This window comes from Ursus maritimus, unplaced genomic scaffold, assembly GCF_017311325.1.
Source record: "Ursus maritimus isolate PB19 unplaced genomic scaffold, ASM1731132v1 scaffold_9, whole genome shotgun sequence".
Taxonomy (NCBI): Eukaryota; Metazoa; Chordata; class Mammalia; order Carnivora; family Ursidae; genus Ursus; species Ursus maritimus.
The window spans coordinates 19021411-19041453 of record NW_024427107.1 but is presented as its reverse complement, the minus strand read 5'-3'; the positions used below and the strand labels follow the sequence as shown (position 1 = coordinate 19041453).

Here is a 20043-nt window from a genome sequence, read left to right as displayed (position 1 = left end):
CCCTGGATTTAGGGCCCACCCACAGAATTCAGGATGATCTCATTTTCAGATCCTGAACTTAATTACATCTTAAAAGATTCTTTTCACAAATAAGCTTTTGTATTTTGTTAAAGTAGCCTAAGACTAATGTTCTACTAAGACACAGTCCTACTTTTTACAAATAAGGTTACATTTACAGGTTCCAGGGGTTAATACATGGACATATCTTTTGGGGGCCACTATTCAACCCACAATAAAGATCTTGTTTCAGTTATGATTGGATCCTGTTTCTTCCACCTTCAGCATCTGGATAAGACTTCTGGAACTTCACACTAATACCCACCCCCCCACACAAGTTTTCTTCCGCCCGGAAACTCCATTCCCATGTTCCATCCATCCAATCAGACTCTTACACACCCTGGGGTTGGGCGAGGCAGCAGCCCTGCACGAGATTTGGAAACAGAGGGTCTGGACTCAAATACAGATTTCACCATTTCCTTGTTTCCTTACATCATTCATTTATTTGTTCATACATATTTACACCCACTCATTGTCATGTAGTGTCTGAGGCAATGAAGTTAGAGCATTATGGGAACAGGAAAAACCTGTCTTCCTGGAACTAATCTTGATGGATAGGAGAAGATAAGCAACAAACCAATGAATCCAGCCCATAATATAACACCAGGTAGTGACAAATGCTCTGAAGAACAATATAGCAAGGTGAGGGCACAGAATCCGGTGGCCTAGGAGGTAGAATTTTAGATGGGGTTATCAGGAAAGGCCTCTCCTAGGAGGTAATATTTGAGCAGAGATTTGAGCTAAGTGTCAGACAGAACCAGAGAATATCTGAGGAAGGGCTTTCCTAGTAGAGGAAAGAGCAACGAGGCACTGGGGCAAGAAGGGTCCTGGTGAGTCTGGTGTATTTGAAAACGGGGGAGAGGATCAATTATCACACTCATGGTCATAGCAGCATATTCGTAAGAGCCAAAATGTGGAAGCGACCCAAGTGTCCATCAACAGAAACATGAATAAGTAGAACGTGGCCTATGCAGACAATGGAATATTCTTCAGCTTTACAAAGGAAGGAAGTTCTGTCCCATGCTACACCTTGAGGACATTGTACTTGGTGAAATAAGCCAGCCACAAAAAGACAATCCTGTAAGATTCTACTTATATGAGGTACCTGCCTTAGTCAAATCATAGCAACAGGAGACTGATGATTGCTGGGGGCTGGGGTGGCCGAATGGGGGGTTGGTGTTTAATAGGTACAGGCTTCCAGTTTTTCAGGAGGCCTGAGGATTGGTTGCACAACAACGTGAACACACCCAACACTTTTGAACTGTACACTTGAAAATGGTTAGGATGGTAAATTTTATATGTGTATTTTATTTTATCAAACATGTTTAAAAAGATTTATTTATTTATTTATTATTTATTTATATCTTAGTAGAAAGAGAGGGAGAGCTAGGGGAGGGGCAGAGGGAGGGGGAGAGAATCCAAGCAGACTTGGCGCTGAGTGTGGAACCCGTCCCAGGGCTTGATCTCACGACCCTGATGTCAGGACCTGAGCCGAAACCAAGAGTTGGACGCTCAACCACTGTGTCACCCAACGGCCCTATGTGTATTTTAAAATACAATTTTATTTTATTTTTTAAGTGGTATTGCATTTTTAAAAAAAGATTTTATGTATTTATTTGAGAGAGACAGTGATTGAGAGAGAGAGAGCACAAGCGCGCAAGCCGGGGAAGAGGCAGGGGGAGGGAGAAACAGGCTTCCTGCTGAGCAGGGAACCCGATGCTGGGCTGGATCCCAGGACCCTGGGGATCATGACCTGAGCCAAAGGCAGATCCCGACTGACTGAGCCACCCAGGAGCCCCTTAAAATTCAATTTTAATAACATTTTTAAAAGACCAGTTTTTAAACCTCCGTAAGCCTCAGTTGCTTCACCTGTGAAATGAAGAGACTCGCGGCTCTGTCATCAGTTCGATGTGAGCAGGAAACGGGATCATCCATGTAAAGTACTTCAGGACTCCCTGACTCGGACAGCCGGCCCCTCATGCGCCGACGGTCCCTAGCCTCACAGCTGCTGGGGCTCCTGTTGGTGACCCACCAGCAGCAGTTCCCTGGGACGCTGCCTCCCTCCCAGGCTCCGCAGTGTTCAAAGCACTTCCCACTCTGCGGAATTGTTTTACCTGCTGAGGAGTTTACTTTTTCATTTGCCATCTCCTTCGTGGGGACAAGAATTCCTCTTTTAAATTGATTACGGTAGCCCCAGGTCCTGGAACAGCACTGGCGCAGAGCAGGGGCTAAGCGACAGCCCTTGGGATAAATGAATTCTTTCTGTCATCATATCATCATTATTATGTGACACTCAGATAGTTTTCCTTAGGCTGGTGTAGCCCAAATGATAAAATTATCCGATGATCCAGTTATCCGAAATGACTGGTAGGAGCAGCCCACCCCGCTGAATCTCAGCCTTGCGGCAAAGGCCCCCGGGGGAATTGTATGCCCGACCTTGCTACTCAAATGGTGGCTACTGCTCCAGGGAGCTTGCTAGAAATGCAGTATCAGGCCCCACGCAGACCCACTGAATCACAATCTGAGTTTAACAAGGTTCTCATGTGCACATTAAGTTTAAGAAGTGCTGGTTTAAGCTCTATGATCGGAGTTTCCAAACCGGCCAGGTCACCAGAATTGCTTAGGAAAACTGGGGTAAGCCTGCGAAAAGGTGCAGTGAGGTCTTCGGATTGTGTGAGCGGTTCTGATGCTGAGCCAGATTTAGGAACCACCCATGGACACCTGTTCTGCGGATATAGACAAACCTAGCACACGACTTAAAGAGACAATGTGTCCTTGCCCTCTTCGAAGAAAATTCATCCAGTTCTATGCCCAAAGCTGTGAGCATATTACCAACAAACTAACCAATCAACCCCCTAAAAGCACCTACCTAACCAGTACAGCCCATTACGGACTCCGAAGTGCAGTGGTGATGCTGGCGCGCTTTGGTAGCCCTCAGGGAAGAAATTTTTATTTTTTTTTAAAGATTTTATTTATTTATGTGACAGAGAGAGACAACCAGCGAGAGAGGGAACACAAGCAGGGGGAGTGGGAGAGGAAGAAGCAGGCTCATAGCGAAGGAGCCTGATGTGGTGTTCGATCCCATAACGCTGGGATCATGCCCTGAGCCGAAGGCAGACACCTAACCGCTGTGCCACCCAGGCGCCCCAGAAATTTTAAGCAGCTGAAAGTGAGTCTTTACCCAGAACCACCACAAAATGGTTTTGGGGGCAATCTGACCATTCAATAGACGTTTTACTGTCACCTTTTCAGATACTCTAAAAAGAAATTTACTCCTGGCCCCCTCTTTTATTCCCCATCCCTGTTTAAAAAAGGGTTTTATGGCCCTTCTCTTCACTACGTCTGTATCTTTGGGGTAAACACCCAGTAGTGCAATGGCTGGATCATAGGGTAGCTCAATTTTTAACTTTTTAAGGGACCTCCACACTGTTTTCCAGAGTGGCTGTACCAACTTGCATTCCCACCAACAATGTAGGAGGGATCCCCTTTCTCCACATCCTCTCCAACAATTGTTGTCTCTTGCCTTGTCTATTTTTGCCATTCTAACTGGCGTAAGGTGGTATCTCAGTGTGGTTTTGATTTGAATTTCCTTGATGGCTAATGATTTTGAACCTTTTTTCATGTGTCTGTTAGCCATTTGTATGTCTTCATTGGAAAAGTGTCTGTTCATATCTTCTGCCCATTTTTTGATTTGTTTATTTGTTTCTCGTGTATTGAGTTTGAGAAGTTCTTTGTAGATCTTGGATACCAGTCCTTTATCTGTAGTGTCATTTGCAAATATATTCTCCCATTCCGTGGGCTGCCTCTTAGTTTTTCTGACTGTTTCCTTGGATGTGCAGAAACTTTTAATCTTGATGAAGTCCTATAAATTCATTTTATCTTTTGTTTCTCTTGCCTTTGGGGATGTGTCATGAAAAAGGTTGCTTTGGCTGATGTCGTAGAGGTTGCTGCCTATGTTCTCCTCTAGAATTTTGATGGATTCCTGTCTCACATCGAGGTCTTTCATCCATCAATGTTCATAGCAGCAATGTCCACAATAGCTAAATCGTGGAAGAAGCCGAGATGCCCTGCAACAGATGACTGGATTAAGAAGTTGTGGTCCATATATACAATGGAATATTACTCAGCAATCAGAAAGAATGAGTTCTCAACATTTGCTACAACATGGACGGCACTGGAGGAGATAATGCTTAGTGAAATAAGTCAAGCAGAGAAAGACAACTATCATATGATTTCTCTCATCTATGGAACATAAGAACTAGAATGATCAGTAGGGGAAGAAAGGGATAAAGAAAGGGGGGGTAATCAGAAGGGGGAATGAAACATGAAAGACTATGGACTATGAGAAACAAACTGAGGGCTACAGAGGGGAGGGGGGTGGGGGAATGGGATAGACCGGTGATGGGTAGTAAGGAGGGCACATATTGCATGGTGCACTGGGTGTTATACACAACTAATGAATCATCGAGCCTTACATCGAAAACCGGGGATGTACTGTATGGTGACTAACATAATATAATAAAAAATCATTATTAATAAAAAAAAAAAAAAGGGTTTTAGTATTATTCAGGTATGGTGAGGCCAACAGATCTGGAGATGGTTACCACTGAAAAGATACTTTTTACTCACAATTCCCAAGAGGAGGTGGCATGCCAGGGGCCACAGGGGGAAGACAAGGAACGGTCAGGAGGCAGAGGAAGAGGAGGGAAAATGGGGGCAGGAGACTTTACTGTGGTCCCTTGGGAAGAAACAGGAGAGGTAAGGTAAGCAGGCTTAGGACTGGCTGACCTAAATGATTTCAGCGGGCTCTGGGGCGGTGTACGGCTGTCCCTACTTGTCCGGCACCTTGGCCCTGGAGTATTTAGGGCAGGGAGTAGTAGCCCAGAGAGTGGGAGCCAGACTGAGGAGGTGGCTGGGGATATGGGCTCTGCCTTGGTTGGTTTACATTTGAAAAGCGCACTAGCTGGTGAGGCATTACTATCTCAAGGAAACGGGTAACCCTGGGAAGGGCAGTGCCTCCAGGGTCAGTGAGGCCCCAGATGTCAAAACATCAGAAGACAGGCTTGCTACCACCTGCTGGGTCCCCCCACACTCAGCCAGGATCAGCAACATTCCCTCCAACCTTAGAATTAGTACCACCTTAAGTGTAGAAAATCTCCTTACACAGCTCCTTTCTGACATTTTCCACTGTCTGTACATTTAACATAATAATAATGATGATTTTGGATTCACTGTTAACATTTCAAATGGGGTGATTCCCGTGAGCGCTGGCAGGAGTTGCAATCAAGGTTCCACTCTTTGTTTACTCAAACAACTGGCTTTTTTCAACCATTTCCTTAACTAATGTCCATCGAAACGCTAATATAAGATACTTCAGATAACTTTTCACTCTGCCTCTTCCCTCCAGGTGAATCTGGCATCATTTGCGGTCCTTCACCCTGGGCTCAGGAGGCTGATAACTCTGTTCAGTAATTTCATAGACTTTGATGAAATGGTCCTGGGAAAAATGAAACTTAATAACAGTCTTTTCGCTTTTCTCCTCTGGTTGAAGAATAAAGTGACAGTGGGTTAAAGTCACTCCAAAAGATGCTTGGAATGTATCCTAGAGGCTTGAGAAAAGCTGCGGGCAATGCCTCTTACATGTCTTCGTGATTTATAACGTCAGATGGGAAGACACTGTGTAATGGCTTTTCATCTTCTTTCGCTCAGAGTGCACAAGATACATTTCTTTCTGGATTTCATTGTTAAAGTTAAAACTCAAGGCCACTGATACTTATTAACTTACATGGTGATTACTACCCTGGTAATAATCATCTAGTATTTCTACTTCTGATTTTTTATTCTATCCCAAAAGCAACAGTCCGGGATATGTTTAGAATTATACACTCCATCCACTGTTTAGATCTGAATTCAAAATAGTGGGCCAAAGACCTTCTTTACTGTTTACTTTTTAAGAATACTTTCAGTCTGTGGACAATAATGTGTGTCATTTAAATACAAAAATCTGCATCGTTTAGATAGCCATATTGGTATTTTCAACATTCAGAGGCTGCATGATACACACAGACCATCGATCTGCCACACATGTGCTGGAACTCCTGTACCCATTTTCCTACCAGACGTGGTCTCTACCAAGGTTAACATCACATGGAAGACTTATAGTTAAGTAATGTATCTCTAAGGGTGAAAGCCAAATAAAAGAAGTCCAAGACATGTGTATTTACACACGCTTATTGTGAAAAGCATTCTACCTAATAGCTACATAGAAAAAAAAACCACTAAGCATTTTCCTTCTTAATAAAGAAGTAATCTCGATTGATCCCTTGCCTGCAAGCTAAAAAACAAAAAACTCACTTTGCACAACCTCTTTATTTTTTTAAAGATTTTATTTATTTATTTACTTATTTATTTATTTATTCACGTATTTATTTATTTAGAGCGTGTACGAGCACGAGCAGGGGGAGAAGCAGAGAGAGAGGGACAAGCAGACTACACGCTAAGCCTAAGCCCGACCTGAGACTGGATCCCCCCACCCTGAGATCATGACCTGAGCCAAAACCAAGAGTCCCACACTTAACTGACTGCACCACCCTGGCACCCTTCTTTTCTACCGATTTTACAAAAAAAAATAATTTATAGTTGCATTGTTTTCCTCATCTGCTCCATATATAACCTGCTATAACCTGGTTTTTAAACCAAGTATCTCTTTCAAAAATAACTACTACCATGTTCCTGTTCTAGGTTTAAAAGATCAGGAAGTTCATGCAAGTGGAAATACACCGATAATCACGTCAATGCAAGCTAGAGCATGTAATGAACATTGGCACGTGAATACTCTAGCACTATTCCTGCGGCCATCTGTTGTTATGCCTGCCCAGGAGCCATTCCTGCTTCCGGTACTATCACTCTGATTTTCTTTTGGGAATCCTCTGACAACTCCTACGCTTCTTAATCAAGAGACCGACTGATGTAATCCTTGCCAATGACAGTACAGCAGCAGCTTGGTTTTGGTGATTAGTTTAAGGCAAGTCACATGACTCTGACTAGACCAATCAGAAGCAAGAAAGAGTTTTGCTGCAACTTTTGGTAAGTTCTCTTCCACTGGTATTGGAAAACTGTGAAATAAAAGCTTAGTGATGTTGGTGGCCAATTTGCTGTTATTAAAGCAGAGCTGGTCTGAGAAAGGGGCTAAAACAAAGGAGCAAAGTAGAGAAATAATGAGAAATTTCTGATGACATTATTTTAATCCTGGTCCTGCCCCACAGATCAACCTCTAGCGTTTATCATCTTTGCTTCAGCCTTTTTATGTTTTGTTTTGGGGTTAAAACCAGTCAGACTTTGGTTTCTTTCTTTTTTTTTTTAATTTTTAAATTTCTTTTTTATTTAATAATAATCTTTTATGGTTAATGTTTTTAGGTCTCATTTAGGAATTCCTTCTTTGGTTTCTATCACTTGACCTACACTGAAGGAACTGGATTAATACAGGTATCTTCTAATGTTGGTAATGGTGCCAGGCGCTAGGCACTCTTGGGGTCATTGTTAATTGCTATGATTAAAATACATATATACTTTTAGATCTTACAAAAAAGCTTGTAAGATGTTCGCAACTAAAGACAAAGCAAAGGCAAAAAAAAAAAATAATAACAGTAATTCAAGGGCCAAATGCTCTTTTCATTTCTCATCATACTTATGATCTTTGAATCATCTGACAATCCCCTCTTTGAACTCTATTTTCTTGACGTCAATGACCACCCAATTTCTTGAATGTCCTCCCAAGTACTTCAAATATTTTTTTTTGGATTTAATTCACATCTTTTCTTTTGCATAATTTTAGTGTTCCAGAATTTTATCCTCAGCTCTCCAAAGGTCAGTTGTCCAAGCTAAAAACTTGGGCAACATCCTTAATTCTTTCTTTTCATTTACTTCCCCACATCCTATGGATGAACAAATCTTGCTAATTTATCCCTTAAATATTTCTTAAAATTCTCCCTTTTCTCTATTATCGCTGATACTATTTTGTTAAGAATTCCATCACTTCTCCTTTAGACCAGAATTCTCAAACCCAAGTGTGCAAAAAGAACCACCTGCAAAGTCTATTAATAATGAAATCCCTGAGGCACCTGGGTGGCTCAGCTGGTTAGGCAGCTTCCTTTGACTCAGGTCATGATCCCAGGGTCCTGATATCAAGCCCCACATTGGGCTCCCTGCTCAGTGGGGAGTCTGCGCCTCCCTCTGCTTCCCCTGCTTGTGCTCTCTCACTTTTGTGATCTCTCTCTCTCTCTCTCAAAAAAAAAAAAAAAAAAAAAAAAAATCCCTGAGCACAATCCTTCCAGAGATTCTGATGAATGTGGCCTGAGAATCCCACTCTGAGAAACACTATTTTTATCACGGTAACAGCCTTCTAACTGAACTGCTCTATATGTTAACTTTTCTGATCATCTCATTTATTTACCTGCTTGAGAACTTCCAAAGATTCACCACAACCCACAAGATAAACTACAAACTCCTTAACATGGAAGACCATGCTTTCCAACTGCAGCTAACTCCTCCAATCTCATCCCTCTCTTCCGCAAATAAGCCATCTGTCTGAAGAAAACATCTCTGCAGAGTCTTTCCTCTCACTCTTATCTTAGTTCAACCTCATACAAACACTTAATATTCTATTATCTAGTGAACATTAGAGTGCTTCCAGGTGCCAAGCTCAGTGTTAAATTCTTTTTTTTTTAAAGATTTTATTTTATTTTTTAATTTATTTGAAGAGATAGAGACAGCCTTCGAGAGAGGGAACACAAGCAGGGGGAGTGGGAGAGGAAGAAGCAGGCTCCTAGCGGAGGAGCCTGATGTGGGGCTCGATCCCAGAACGCTGGGATCACGCCCTGAGCTAAAGGCAGACGCTTAACGACTGCGCCACCCAGGCGCCCCTCAGTGTTAAATTCTTAACCTCCCTTATTTAATTCATGCCACTGCCCTGTGAAGTGAGTGGCATTATCATTACAGTTTTACAGCTCTGAGAGTCTGAGGGTCAAAGAAGTAACTTGCCCATGGTTGCAGAGCTATTAAGGGCTGGAGTGGTCCTCTAAATTAGAGTGCTAGATTGTGTATCTGGCCACAGGTTTGCCACGCATCTAAAATACGAGCTCCTCAAGGGCCCCTGAAGGATGGACAGGGTACTCAATCCCAATACCAAGCCTTCCACATAGTGGGTGCTCAATTTGAGCAGTTGACTCTCTGAATGAATGAATGCCGGCAGAGAAGAATAATAAAGAAGGGAATCATCATGTTTATTAGCCTCTATCTCAAAATGTGATTTCATTTTCCTTACTAATAATGCTACGTTTTTTGTTTGTTTGTGTGTTTGGTTTTGAGAGAGAGAGAGAAAGAAAGTGCGCTAGGGTGGGGGGGGGAGCAGAGGGAGAGGGGGAGAGAGAATCTTAAGCTGACTCCATGCCCAATGTGGAGCATGATGTGGGCTTGATCTCTTGACCCTGATACCATGACCTGAGCTGAAATCGACACAACCAACTGAGCCACCCAGGCACCCCCCAATAAAGCTACCTTTAAACTACCATTTGAAAGTCATCTAAAGCTCATTCTATAATTTTAATAGAAATTTCTGACATCATTGTAGATTCACATGCAATTCTGAGAAATAATTGAGAGAAATCTCACATTTATCCAGTCTCCTTTAAAAGTAACAGCTTGAAAAAAATAGTGCAGTTTTACAACTGGGATATCAACATTAATACTGTCAAGTGGGGGAAGGCTCCATCATCACAAAGATCACTCTTGTTGCCTATGAATAGAACACCCACTTCCTTCATTCCTTCTCTCTAATCTGTTCTCCATTTCTGTAATTATGCCATTTCAAGAATGCTATGTAAATGGAATCAGACAGTATGAAACCTTTTGCAACTGGCTATTTGCAGAGTTCTTTACATGTTCCAAGACACTAATTTGTCAGATATGTAGTTTGCAACTATTTTCTCCCAGTCTGTAACTTGTCTTTTCATTGCCTTTGCAGAGGCCTTAAAATAGAAAAAAGTTTTAAATTTCCATAAGGTCTCACTTATCAACTTTTCCTTTTATGGATCATGCTTTTTGTGTCAAGACCAAGAATTCTATCTAGCCCCAGATCCTGAGAAATTTCTTTTATATTTTTTTCTAAAATCTTTGTAATTTTATGTTTTACATTTGAGCCCATGATCTTTTTTGAGTTAATTTTTGTATGAGGCATAATGTTGAGTTCAAGAATCATTTTTATGCCTATGCTGTCCAATTGTCCTAGCACCACGAGATGAAAAGTCTATCCTTCCTCCATTGAACTGTTTTTGCAACTTTGTCAAAAATGTGAATCTATGATTATCTCAAAATAAAGATTAATAAAAAAAAAAACTTTGTTTGTAGGTGATAAAAATGTTGTGGAATTAGCCAGAGGTGACCACCACACAATACTATGAATGTGCTAAATGTCAGTGAATTGTGTACTTCACAATGGTTGATTGGAGGTTAAGTGAATTTCACTTCAATTTTAAAAAGTGGGGGGAAAAAAAGCTTATCCTAGCTAACCTTCCAACTAACATACAATTCAAATAAGTTTTTCAAAGGGCATATAAAAGCCTCTTTTCATATCATCATCGAACCTATTTTCTCTGTGTTTGGTTACAGTTTCCAGATCCCTCATTGCTAAAGTTAGGTAACATCCTAATGTCTAACCTCCAAGGCAAACATTTTCCACAGCAAGTCAACATGTGGGCAATTAGAGCAGCAGCAGTTTTTAGTGGACCTAATATTTCCTGGCAATCAATCCCACATGTCCTTACTCATTCTTTGACCATCTTTTATACCCTCACTTGTCTTCCTCCTTCTGAACTAATGTGCGCTAAACAGAACACTCTATTATATCATGTGGTGACCACTGCCTTTTTTCTCTGAGCACACAGCCCTGGAATAATATATTTTATCACTTTTCTGGCAAAGAGTTCACAGGTCTCTCCTAAATAAAAGCAACATAGTAAGTCAAGGGCAGAGAGTCTAAGAACTCTATGACTTGCTAAATTTCTAGACAGTCTGATGCTGAAACTTCCTCCCATGTATCCTCTTTAATTAATAGTGAAGGGGCCCACACTTATATCTGGAAAATTCCTGATCCCAAGGAATCTTGGAGATGACTTGGATGTTCATATTATCAAGACCTAACTTCAAACACTCAGTGAGATATTTGTATTACTGCATTCGGATCATGTTCAAATGGTCAATCAATGTCAGTCTGGGAAACCCTAAACTTAGCATATTTTAAAAAACTTTTTGTGAAAATTCATCTTTTACTTTCAAGTCATCTAATTCAAGACACCCTGAACATAGCCATTGGAAATTTACAAATTTAGTTCAGGAAACATGGCAAACTGGAGCCAAGGATTGATGTAATAAAGTGTCCTCTACGCCAACATCTGATCATATTATAGGGCAGAATAGAAAGGAGAAGAGACATTTGCATTTCTGAATGAAATAAGCTCTTCTTGAGAAGGGCCACATGCACTCCAATGTTCATAGCAGCAATGTCCACAATAGCTAAATCATGGAAGGAGCCGAGATGCCCTTCAACAGATGACTGGATTAAGAAGATGTGGTCCATATATACAATGGAATATTACTCAGCCATCAGAAAGAATGATTACACAACATTTGCAGCAACATGGACAGGACTGGAGGAGATTGTGCTAAGTGAAATAAGTCAAGCAGAGAAAGCCAATTATCATATGGTTTCACTCATTTATGGAATATAAGAAATAGGAAGATCGGTAGGAGAAGGAAGGGAAGAATGAAGGGGGGGGTAAACAGAAGGGGGAATGAACCATGAGAGACTGTGGATTCTGGGAAACAAACTGAGGGCTTCAGAGGGGGCTTGGGATAGGCCGGTGATCGGTATTAAGGAGGGCACATATTGCATGGTGCACTGGGTGTTATATGCAAGTAATGAATCATGGAACATTGCATCAAGAACTGGGGATGTACTGTATGGTGACTAATATAACAAAATAAATATTACTTAAAAAAAAAAAAAGAAATAAGCTCTTCTTTACCTCCTGATATCCTGAACATAGACGGTGAGAGAATAGAACATTGCAACCTGCTTTTAATCCCAATCCAATGTTATCATTTATTTATGTCAATATTTGTCATTTCTTCCTTTAAGGTTTGATAGTACTCCCATCAGGTAAAGGTTGTATTTTCTCCTATTAATGTATTTAGCTCTTTTCCCCCTTCATGTTATCATGACATTTCTAGAATAGTTTTCCCATATTGTGCTTTACTGAATATTTGTATCCCAAGGAAATGCCAACAGATCTTTTTAAAAAATATTTATTTATGGGGGGGAGAAAGCATTGGGGAGGGAGAGGGACAAGCAGACTCCATGCCATGACCCCGAGATCATGACCTGAGCCAAATCAAGAGTCAGAATCTCAACCAACTGAGCCACCCATGTGCCACCACGTCTTTTATAAAATATGTCCTACCCTCTAGAAAATTTGGAAAACATAGCATAGCACCCCTTCTCTACCAAAGTCATGATTTTCATAAGTATATTAAAAGGTGAGAGAAATCCTATGATAAAAACACCCGTTTAATTCCATGTTTCCTAAGCATATTTTGACCACAAAGTACTTCGTGTATGTTTCAATAGCATCTCTAGATACCGGTGTCTGGAACGCTGTCCTAAAACAAATCGCCTGTGCTTGCTCGTTCCGTTTTCTTCTTATTAATGTATTAAGTTCTGCAATCTCAGGGAATACGAACAATCTCCAAAAAATAAAATCTAGTTATTGATTTTTGTTTCTTTCAATGATTATTTCTTTTGACTTTTCTGAGGTCGCCTCCACAATCAACAACATACACGTTTTTCAGACTCCTCACTGGGATTTGGTGAGTCTTTTTTTTTTTTTTTAAGTAGGCTCCACCCCCAACGTGGGGTTCTAACTCTAACTCACAACCCTGAGATCAACGGTTTCATGCTCCACTGACTGAGCCAGCCAGGTGCCCTATAATGCTCTATCATTGTTATAAATAGATATACCAAGTTCTTTAACTGCAGAGTTTGGGAATTATGTGCAATTATAACGCCGTCAGCAACTAGGACTAGGGCTTATACATAATATGTACTGAATAAATCTCAAAAGATTGGCTGGTTAATTCTAGAAACAGTCCAAGTGGTGTATCTCCCATGAAGCTTTCCTATGCTGTGGCCCATATTAAACTTCTTTTCCTGTTCCCTTCCTAGTAGTTACTGTCTCTATAACTTACCTTGGCTCATGTTTGTAGATTTGTTTCATATGTGTATGAAGTTTCTCCTATCGAGGCTTGTGAGCTCTTAAAGGAGGAAAATGTGTGTTTCATGGATTTTTGTCTCTCAAACAGGTGAGAACATAATAGAAATTGGTTGAATAAATTTAAATGGAAAGTAGCTGGAATGGTCTTACTATATTTCGCTTTATTATTATTGACATTAATGATACAATGCTACTATTCTAGTCTTTCATGCAGACAAAATTAAATGATATGTAATACATAATACACTTCGATCATTTTAACCATTCACAAAATACTGAATGATTGAAACTATGTTACATGTATCTTTTACAAAGGAAAACTTGACTCCTATAATCACACACTCAGGTGAAGTTTATCATTACCTTTTGGATGTTATACAATGTTAAATATGAATATATTCAAAAGAATTACTATTTATAGAACAGATTTGATATTTTACTATTTAAAATAGTAAAATGATAGTAGAATACTATTTAAAAATAATGAAATGTAAATTATATTCAAATACATAAAGTAACTAACTCTCAACCAAATACTTATAAAAATATTTTTTAAGCAAAAGCTATGATCTACTCATTTACTTGGCAGTTACAAAAATATATATTCATCTGAAACTCTAGTAAATTTGCTTGAGGCATTAGATATTCAGATTTAAATGTGTTTTCTAAAGCATTTTACCAACTTAGTATTTTTGATTTCATACAGTATATATACCTACAAGGTATTAGAATAGGTTTTCATTACATATCATGTCATTTCAAGTAAAAGACACAAGCGACCATTAACACAAAAGAGATTCTGGGAAGGCTTTCGAACCGAACACACCCAATGCATCAACAAGGCCCACTGGCTGTGCCTTGGACAAAGGAAATCCTCAAACATATTTGTGGAGTGCATACATGAATGGATGACATTTTTTCTGTTACTTGCTTGCAAAATTATCCAAAGCTTTCTCTTTCTAGTGGAAATGTCATTTGAAAATTCAATAACTTTATTCTTCATCAGCTACTTTCTCTGGATGGCAAATTTAGGTAAATTGGCTCCAGACTGAGTAGGACACTACTGTCTGTGATCAGAAGATGGCCTACCAGGTATGCTCACTGTGTATTTAGACAGATCTGATATCTATAGAGCAAACATTTCATATATTGAACAACCCCACATTTCATCTCTTCATCCAAAACAAGACATGAGAATCTAAGCAATTTCTATAATGTATGACCACAAAAACAAAAAGTAGCAAATATATGTATATAGAAACACATAGAGAGATATAGGCATCTCCATGTCTATCTATCTTAGTAGACTTCCGATGTCTCTTCTCAGCGAGAAAAGCAAGCTATCCTGAGTGAAGTAGGCCACATGTCTCTGGAACAACAGCTAGAGAATGCACAGGCCCTACTCTTACAATCTTTCATGTGTGCACAATGTGGTGATATGAATGCTGAGATCACTGTTAAAAGCAAAAGGCTTGAAGTAGTAAAAAAATGTTAAAACCAAGGACTGTGATAACAATTACAGAATTACAGCAGCTAGGAAGCCTGCGGCCACTATACATAGAAGGATTAGTCTGAACCCATTCTTGGCCCAGGCTCCTCTCATAACTTCCCCCACCTCTTCTGCCTCATGTAGGGTGAAGCTGTCTGAGGCTCATCATTAAACTTCCAACACCTGATAGCATACAGAAAATTCTTCTTAATCGAACTTCAGATCATTCTAAACCATTTCAAAAGATTCTGCCTTTATGTTTAAGCAGAACAACTGACAATTCATTCAGCAAATGGGCAATTATGTTTATTTATGTGTATGTGTATGTGTGTGTGTGTGTGTGTGTGTACACATTAATAAAATAACTACCCCCAGCTTTGGGAAAGTAATTTAGTATATTAATTCACCTAAAAATAAGGCTTTAAGAATTAAACATAGTTTCTAAAAATTCAGAAGCAATTTAATCACATACAAAACATTAGTTTCCATATTAGTAAATACCACTAGTGAAGAAAATCTAAAAATAACCCTGAAAGTAAAATGTAAAGTAAAATGACTTAAAGTAAGGTTATTTATTTTAAACTTCAATGTTTTTTAAAAACTACAAGTGAATAAAAATATGCCCTTGTCATCTGTCCTAAGTCATGTTACATAGGAAGAGATCTATATGAACTAATCAAGGAATACTTCAGTACTTTAAATACAAATGCATTATTTTCAAATACATAGAGTGGCTAACTCTCCACTAAATGCTTCCACATCCCTAAATATTTTTTTTTTCCTAAAAATTGCATGTGCACAGAAGGTTGAAAATAGTTTTTCTTTCTTTTTTTTAAGATTTTATTTTTTAAGTAATCTCTACACCCAACATGGGGTTTGAACTCACAATCCCAAGATCAAGAGTCACATACTTTACCAGCTGAGCCAGCCAGGTGCCCCCAAAATAGTTTCTTTTCTTAAATTAGTCAATATGCCCCTTGGGATTTTTTTTTTAACCTATTCATTGTCTTGGCTGTTATAGTTAGTGCCAAGGATAATTTCATTTCATACTGAACCTAGTTAACTAAAACAAAATTTAAATCAATAGAGTCAGAGCCAGTATCATTACAATATCACATATATTATAATATCATAAGAAATTAATTTAATGTTTAAAATTAATTTAATGTTTAAATTAAACATTGTTGCTGCAAGAAAAGTGACCATTGAATGCACAGGGAATCTTAGTCACTGAAAGAATGTGATTTAAAGAGACAGAGAATAGAGTGAGACTTCTAAGATTAGGATATTGGTTCATAAAATAAAGCTCACCTTCTAAATTCAACTTTATATATCCAATATAAGTAAAACTCATATAGAAATTCTTTGTTTCTTTGTTTTTTTTTTCTTTCTTGTTAAACAGTAATGGAAATAGATATAGAATTCTAGTCTCTCCAAATTGCTCATTCTGTTAATACTATATTAAGCTTTGTAATATTCAATATTAGATAACTTTATAAGATATGATGGAATATTTAAGATGTATTGACAATGGATTACTGGTTAGCAATTCTTTTTGGGTTAGATCCCATGTTAAGAACCAAAATTTCTATGCATGACCTTCCCTTTTAGGGGAAGAGAGGCAAATGTCCAAATGCAGAATGTGGAAGAACTGCTGGTAGACTTTAGCAATGTTTAAAGGAGTTATAGAGGAGTATGTGAACATTTAGGTAAACCCATTCTAAAGACTCAAGGCCGGTTAAATGTTCAATGTCGCATGGAGGTACATTATGGTATTCAAAAATTGTTTTTATTCATTCATTCATTGGACATTTTTTTATTGTTACTACTGTTCTGGAATCACAGTCAAATTTTATAGGATATACTTTTTCTGAATTTCAAAACATATCTAAACTGTTATCTTCAATGATGAGGAATCTATTTTCTTCAGATTGCAATAGCACTGCATTGCCTCAAAGTGTGTTATCTAGAATGGTAAAATGTCTAAGAAATCCTATGATTTTCACATAGTAAAGACATTTTACACGTTTCCATTCACTTTTTTCCTCAATATCAAGTGCATAATTTAATGGCAACACATGTGACATAACTCCAGCTGTACTGACAAATAATTGGGAATATTACAACAGCTCTCCTATTAATAAGGAGAAGCAGCATAGTGTATTAAGAAGGCAGACTTCCTGGGTTTAAATTCGGCTTCTACCACTTCTCAGTCCTGTGACTGACTTGGGAGAATCACTGGGTTCCTCTTTGCTTCAGTTCCTCAACTGTGAAATGGCGGTGATGAAGAGAGTACCACCGCAAATCATTGTGAGGATTCGTGAAGCAATAACAACAAAATAGGGGTAAGGCGCTTGGAAGTATTTCTTGGCACATAGTAATTACTTACATGTTAGCTACAATTTTTATTTTAATAAAAAAATGACAGTGACTGATGATAATATAAATCATCAGTAACTTTTGAGCATTTAATAGGTACCAAGCACTCTGATAGATGGCACATTTACCCCTTCAAATATTAACCACATCCTACTATATAGAGATTAGATCCTTAAAAATATGCTAATTTATACATACCATAATAGCAGATACTTTCCCCCATGAAACATAGCAAAGTTTGACTGAAGTGTTTAAGTGACCCCTTCATTCTTCTAATGAGAATTAAGGCTTCCAGGATGGTGATTAGAAAACAGTAATGCCATTATGAAAAATACTTGCTAGTGGATCAGTTTTGCTCCCTCATTAGCCGGCACTGAATGTCATCAGTTGTTCAGTACAGGAAAATCACAAAATACTAATGTCATTGACCTTCAGGATCAGTTGTTAATAATATCAAGAATTTTTAAATCCCTAGAAGTTAAGATATACTTAAGATTTGTGTTAAGGTTATATCTTCATTAAATTCAAAGTGTTCAACTTTTCCTTTGAAAATTTTGGAGTTTGTTTCTTTACTTCTCATTATATATATGGACTTAATGCAAAAATCTTCAGGGCTTCTGTGCCAAAGAACAATTTTTATCAGCTTGACCAGTATATGAATACCTCATACATATGTAACACAGGATTTTTGTTATTCAACACACAACTGCTAGTGGTGAAGGTTTTTAATGATCATTTGAAAAATCATTATCAAATTTCATAAATTAAAAATTTAATAACGGTCTGTATATACTTTAGTTATGAAAAGCATTTCGCATACTAAATTAGTCTAAATCCATATAATTATCACAATCACAGTAAGGGCATTTTAATTGCTTTGAAAACTATAGACTCAAAAATCAATTTGACTGTATTCATTATGCTAAAAAACAATGTTATTTTATCAACATAGAGATGATAAACATTACCCATACTTTAGAATGAAAATAGAATACACCTTGCGCTTCCATACATTATCAAGGTCTCTAACAGGCCTTGTAAATTCAACAAATAAAGCTTTATTTTCATATGTTATACACACACCTTGATAGAGAAATTCTCAGCACGGTATATTCTATTACGAATCTCAGATCTCATATGAAAGCCTTCATAAAAGTAAGAATTTTAGGTATCTTTCTAAGTTCAAGGTTGAACTTTTAAATGGGCTTGAGTTTCCTCCTTTACTCTCCTCTCCCCTCATACACCTCTCTGGTCTCCACCACTCCCCACCCCTGGCCACCTGTGGCACAGTGCACACGGCCCAGAGAAGCCATGCCATTCTGAGACCAGTGACAGCACCAGGCTGCTGGAACTGTCCACGATAGGATACCTAGAAGAGGCTGGAAGAAAGTCTTGGTAGAAGCCTGCATCGGCTCTCTTCTCTTTGACTGAGAAATAAATCCTTAGGAGAAAGAGTAGAGCACATGCTCTTTGCCCCTCACACATGAACTACTTTCTCTGATGCAGGTGAGAGACTCAATCCCTATGACAGCACCCAGCCTCCACTGTCTGTAACATTTCTGTGTGAGGATTGGGAAAGCGTGTCCGTGTTTCCTCAGTGAAAGACCTCTTCAAGTGGAAATATCCATGATCTCATTTAGAGAAGATGAAAACAAACACAATGAAATAATCTTAATAAATGGGAGAGGAGCCACAACAGTTCATTTTTTATCTCTGATTTTTTAAAAATAAATTCCAGGGATGAATTTTACCCTAAAAATAAACAGTGAGTGTCAATACACACACAGCTGAGTTGGTGACGCTTCGACTTGTCCGGATGACCTCTGATCCGTGGCCGGCACAAATACCCAAGTATGAGCTGAACACTGGTTAGTTACTCCATGGTGAAGGATTTAGAGGAAAAAAATTCATTTCTTTATCTTGAATGGAGAATGTGTAGCCAGCATGTCCTCTGTCTGGTGAGCAGAAGCTTCTGCTAGCCTGGTTCCTTGGAGATTCTCTTCATTCTTCTCCCACGGGGGGAGGTGGCTCGCATAGCTTGTAGAGCCTAGAAAAGGCACAGAAGAGTGTGACACGGGCTGGCATATTGCCGTTACCTGAGATGTTTTCACCGGTAGGAAAAGGATATTGACAGTAATTCCTGGGCTCAGAAGTCATGATCATATTGCCTATTTTACTAAAAATCACATATGAATTAGCAAACTCCAAAACTTTGGTTCTATTATTCAGGAAACACCAATGTCTCTTTGCAGCTCTAGATAACTAGCGATGGAGCAGTGTGTGGCCTTTTCCTCACCAGCTGCTTCTGCTCTGGGCTGCCAAGCCCGACTGCTCACCTTGCTGGCAGCAAAATCGATTCTCTGAATTCTAGGAGATGATATTATTATGATAATTAACATCTTGTCTATCGTTATTAGTTTGTAGCAAAACAGCACCTGCTCAGAAGGGTCTGCTGATTTTCTGACCTGTTCTCGAAAGTCGCTTCATTTTGAACCATCTTTTCGGTGCAGTTATGAATAGGGCTGCTGTGGAGGAGTCCCGAGGCCTGACTCTCCCAGGCACGATTATCTGGTGTTTCCTGAGGAATATCTGCCTGGCTCTGCCCATCCGTCCTCTCACCTGTCAGCAGAATCAGGTGGAGATTCAAGTGGGTCAAGGCATCTACTTGAACTGGCGGAGATGCCTGGAAGTGCCCTCTCTTGGGCACATCCCAGATCCAGGTGTCGGAGGTCATTCAGCATGAAGGCAAGAGGCCGGGGTCTGGACTAGGATTGTATAAGTTCCAGAGCTCCA

The 20043-nt window shown here is 39.2% G+C and overlaps 1 protein-coding gene across 1 annotated transcript in view; it reads right to left on the bottom strand.

The window, feature by feature from the left end:
* Positions 1-15811: 15811 nt before the first annotated feature.
* The window catches only part of PREX2 (phosphatidylinositol-3,4,5-trisphosphate dependent Rac exchange factor 2), a 272900-nt gene continuing 268668 nt past the window's right edge, over positions 15812-20043 (bottom strand). Inside the window, exon 40 of the mRNA XM_040625832.1 lies at positions 15812-19297. Within this exon, the coding sequence (XP_040481766.1) occupies positions 19252-19297 (46 nt within the window). The 3' untranslated portion in view covers positions 15812-19251. The remainder of the gene's footprint in view (positions 19298-20043) is intronic.